The sequence below is a fragment of the Penaeus chinensis genome, chromosome 6 (assembly GCF_019202785.1).
Source record: "Penaeus chinensis breed Huanghai No. 1 chromosome 6, ASM1920278v2, whole genome shotgun sequence".
Classification (NCBI taxonomy): domain Eukaryota; kingdom Metazoa; phylum Arthropoda; class Malacostraca; order Decapoda; family Penaeidae; genus Penaeus; species Penaeus chinensis.
The window spans coordinates 23128182-23133181 of NC_061824.1; the positions used below are offsets into that span (position 1 = coordinate 23128182).

The 5000-nt window shown below is 41.6% G+C and overlaps 1 protein-coding gene across 1 annotated transcript in view; it reads right to left on the bottom strand.

Moving 5' to 3' along the window:
* LOC125026612 overlaps positions 1-5000 on the bottom strand; it is a 208241-nt gene that overhangs the window by 6636 nt on the left and 196605 nt on the right. Inside the window, exons 2-10 of the mRNA XM_047615175.1 lie at positions 4443-5000; positions 3969-4282; positions 3410-3683; positions 2889-3074; positions 2034-2201; positions 1766-1875; positions 1460-1610; positions 581-805; positions 124-295 (exon numbers count right to left, since the gene is read on the bottom strand). The exon at positions 4443-5000 is cut by the window's right edge and continues 201 nt beyond it. Coding sequence (XP_047471131.1) covers positions 124-295; positions 581-805; positions 1460-1610; positions 1766-1875; positions 2034-2201; positions 2889-3074; positions 3410-3683; positions 3969-4282; positions 4443-5000 — 2158 coding nt within the window. The remainder of the gene's footprint in view (positions 1-123; positions 296-580; positions 806-1459; positions 1611-1765; positions 1876-2033; positions 2202-2888; positions 3075-3409; positions 3684-3968; positions 4283-4442) is intronic.

Consider the following 5000-nt stretch of genomic DNA (forward strand, 5'->3'; position numbering starts at 1 on the left):
CAGCAAGCAGGGAAACAGCAGGATCAATAAAAGGAAAGGAAAGGAAAATACAAAAAGCTCCTGATATTCATAGAGATGCAAATAACAATGCTAAACACCAAAGCAAAGATAAAAAATTATTACCTGTTGTATACTGGAGATCTTCACTTAGGAATCTGTGCAAGTCTTGATCTCGTCTGCGAAGTTCAGATGACATCAGCATTGCCCAGTCAGTTATGGCTGAACACTGAGTGTCCAAGGCATCTTGCCGCTTTCGGATGAATTTCTGGAAGTCCATTCGCTGGTCCTCCAATACCTGGAGTATATTTAATTTCTGCTTAATAACAAGCTATGCATTACTAACATTATTCTTAAATTTCTATCTACCATTAATAAGGGAAAATAATACTGAGAAAAAATTATAATGAGTCATAACATTTCCTTTTTTTACTTAATATTTTTTTTCTATTTTTAATTAGAATAGACTCCATGAGTACTGTTTGGATAGGGGAGTGCATAGACATCAGGGAGTGCCTCCACCTTTTCTATCTTTAAATTTCCATAATCTGCTAAAAGTACACAACACCTATCTGTTCAGTACCAGTTCATGAGTTTCTGCAGCACTTCTTAGCCCAGAAAGAATATTTTGGGAATGGTGAGCATGACTGTGTAGATTGTTGTTCAGATCATCAGCTTCCTTTCGCAGCTCTGACTCCTCATTTAGGTAGAGCTCGTTCCAGGCAGCTGAAGATTGGCCCACAAAGACACGGGTATCCAGTTCCGTATCTTCAATCTGTGTCATCACTGCATGATTGAACATCAGTGCCTGTGGATGTAATGTCAATTTGTAGTAAATCTGCTGAAATATATAATAAAAAAATTTATAAACTAAAAAAGTAACTTAAACTTTACTGCCTTTTTTTCCTCAATATATAAGCCACTTATATATATGTAATGTACAAACTTGTGAGATGTACTCAAGCATAATATGAATTTTTCTATGAATTTAATATGAGTTCACCTCTCCTATTGAAACATTAAATTTGCTATTAATATCCAGGGATTTTTATACACTGAACATCTTATTCTATAAAGAAATACAAAGCTGTCCATCTTATTTCCTTGTAGAACATCAAATTGTACTGGAAACAAGAAAACACATTCCTTTTATGAATATGATATATCTTCAATTTTGCTTCCTATCTAATACTTTTTAATCTCAGGAATATACACATAATTGCTAACCTACAGAAATACAATAATCAGTATAATCATCTGTTTGCATATCCTGCTGTGTTGATATTATAATAGGAAGATTTACTTCAGGTACTTGAAGCATAATATAATTCCATGATTAAATTGTTGAACAACCATTCTGGTAATATGAAAATTCTAAAGCCTAACTTTAACGGATAAAAACTGAAACATACAAATGCTATCCCAATAATCAGAATAATCAGAAAATTGAAAAAATACTTACTTTGCTAACACCATTCTCAACAGAATCACTGATCTGATTTGTTTCCATCTTGAAGATTTTCCTAAAATCATGCTCTTTTTCCTTAGCATTAAGAATACGATGTCTTAGCCCTTGTGAGAGATCATCCACTGCTTGTTTAGTCTTGTTCAGACTGAAAAAAAAACCTTACTATAACGTTTATTAAACAAAACCTTACAACATAATATGGTTACAGGCATAAAAATATCACATATTTAATCTCCAATTCACTTAGGATTTAAAAACCAAAGCTCTTCATCACTTTCCTAAGTAAGAACAGAAACTTACCTGCCAGAAATATTATTGTAAGTATCATTATTCACAGACACAAAATTCTGACTCTGGAGGCGAATGAGAACCAGCTCTTTCACCACATTATTCATCCTTGTTTGTAACTCCTGGAAAAGGTTGATAACAGATCACTTAGAGTCAGATCTTGCATGTATACAGGTATGCACTTATGCAAAACCTAGTTTATGACCTACAGTGTTCAGTGTACAAAATTATAATGTCTTTTTTTTTTTTTTTCAAAACACAAACACGAAAATTTACAAACCCTGATAAAGCTCTCCGTGTTGATGTGAAGGTGGTTTGCATGATCTCTTGACCGCATGACCATGTTATTGTGCTTCGAGGCAAACATGTTCACCTCTTGTTCCAACTTTTGTAGAGTATCAGCCTGTTGGGTGGCATAGGTGAGGTACACGTCCTGCAGCATCTCCACCTGCAATGTTTCAAATTCGTTGCTAGGTAGCTGTAATATTATGTGATCATTTATATTTATGTATGTGTGTGTATGTGTATATGTCTGTCTGTCTGTCTGTCTGTCTGTCTGTCTGTCTGTCTGTCTGTCTGTCTGTCTGTCTGTCTGTCTGTCTGTCTGTATGTACATGTATGTATGTGTGTGTGTGTGTGTGTGTGTGTGTGTGTGTGTGTGTGTGTGTGTGTGTGTGTGTGTGTGTGCGTGAGTGTGTGCGTTGTGCGTGTGTGTGTGTGTGTGAGTGCGCGCGCGCGCGCGTGTGTGTGTGTGTGTGTGTGTGTGTGTGTGTGTGTGTGTGTGTGTGTGTGTGTGTGTGTGTGTGTGTGTGTGTGTGTGTGTGTGTGTGTGTTTACATGTGTTTGAGTATCTGTATGTGTACATGTGTGTGCATTTACATGCTTGTGTGTGTAAGTATGTATTTTGTTTCTTTTTTATTCCTTTCTTTTCTTGTCTTTCTCTTTAAATAAAATAACTAAATCGGCTGGCCTGTATTACTGGCCAAATAAATCATAATAATAAGTAATGCAAAACCAAACACACACAACTTCAGAGTACACATTTGATGCCAAGAACCATTTCTTTATTCTTAAAAAAATAATTGCAAATCCCAGTACATAAATTTGACGAATAACGGCCAGTTCCAACACTAACCTTGGTAATAAGATCGACGCCCATGCCAGTGGCCACAGACGCCTGCTCGGAGAGTACAGTTGCAATGGCGGCAGCGGCAGGCAGAAAGGTTTGCTTGTGATAATTCCGGATTGCTCTTAATTGGGAGTCCCTCAAAGCCTGAGTCAAGGCCAGCCTCTTCTCAATACTTGTCTGACTTGCATACAACTTGGAAGAAACACACACAGAACTGCGTTATAAAGTCTTACTCTTTCATGTGCATTTGGATAATGTTCTGATGAGCACATGCTTGCCAGAGATAAATTCTACGTGAGACTGAAATCTTTTATCACTGAGAATTAACTTCTAGTTTTACAATTAAAAACGAAATCAAAACAGATTAGAGGGAGAAATAACGGTAGTAATAATAAAAACAAAGGAGAAGAAAGGAATCGGGGAAACACCCCTAAAGACACAGAGAGAGCCGGGCACGGACACAACGGAGAAACCATAAAGAAAGACCAAATAAGCGTTACATCCATTATCAAAATTATAAGTTTTACCTGATCCGACGCAATTTTCTCGAGCGCGGAGATCTGCGTGGTTGAGGAGCGGACGAGGGCGGCGATCTGGTCCGAAAGCGCTTCAAGCTCCTGGCCGCGCTTCTTCAGTCTGCCTCCGAGGTTGTCCCTGAGCTCCTTGCAGAAGGCAGCCTGCGTTTCCGTAAACTGCATCAGCGCCTCGTCCATGCGGGAGATTTTCTGGTTGAAGCCGCGCCGGAAGTCGGTGCTCATGCGGTGGTTCTCGCGAGCGCGGGCGTTGTCCTTCTTGATGTCACTGCGGACACAGGATTTTTTTTGCTCATGAGGACGAAGCGTGTCATGAAACGATCGTGATGAAAATTATTTGTGTGTGTGTGTGGGGGGAGGGGGGTTGTAGGATGTACACGCATCAACTTCGTAAACATATCAGTCACAGGACAACTATCAAGGCTAAATATATGGAATACGCTTGGTGATAAGTATGATGCTAGTCACACATAGAGAAATAAAACTTGATTGTACATAATGGATATAATTAGAAAATGGTAAATAAATGAAGTAGTAAGTAAATCAGACTTGCCTCTCGGAACGCCCGACATCGGAGAGAAAAGCTTCCGTCCGGGGGGTTGAAGTGGTCGTCGTGGTGGTGGTCGAAGTGGTCGTCGTGGGCAGTTCCGTTGTGGTTTCGTTTCTCATTTTCCTCTGCTTCCGTCTCTCCTTTCGCTGAGCTCGCTGCTTTCGACGGATGATCCTGTTCCTCCGCCGGTGCTCCCTCCACGCCGGGCCGCCTCCGCACGTGGGCAAGTTCCGTTGTGGAGGAGCCAGGCAGAGCCTGCATGCATTCACCCGCGCCCGCAGGTCACGCAGCTGCCGCTCGAGAAGGGCCACGTACTCCTTTGCAAAAAGGGGTTTAGTTTGACTTTAGGTTCATTTTCTCCTTAATCTTTCTTGTTTTGTTTAAGCCTAGACAAATCAAATGAAATCATGGAAAGTTCATAAATTCATGACATTACCTTCAAGGAAAGACTAAAAATATCAACTATAAACACTGTACCATGTCTGCTCTTGTTGTATCTACACCTTCGTTGTCCGTTGATTCGTCGGCGACCATGACTGTGTCAAGGCTTCGAAAAGGTCGCGCAGGGGCCCAAGGTCCGCCGAGGAATCCCCCGGCCCGAGATCGCCCCCTGCGTGATCCTGGCGTCACTCTGCCATTGGGGAGTGACGCCCTGGGGGTTGTGATGGAAGTCGGCAAATTCCTTGGGGAGGTGGTGTGCAAAGGTTGGGCTCCAGAGGAACTGACATCATGTGGCGAGGGTCTTGCGGAACTTGTATGATGTGGTGTTGTTTGAGGAGAATTCGTGGTAGTCCTCGGCGAACTAATATGAGGTGGTGGCTTTTGTGGGGGCAGTGATGTTCTGCGGAAGGTAGCAGGGCGTTGTGACGTCGTAGTGGAGGAGGAAGATGTCGTTCTTCGAGGATGAGCAGTTAAGGAACCTAGGCTGAAGGGGCGCCTAGACGTCGGGGATTCTGACGCAGGTTCTGTGGTTGTTGTGGATGAAGGGTCTGTAATGGGTGAAAGTGGCGACTCTGTGGTGGGTGGGGTGGATGA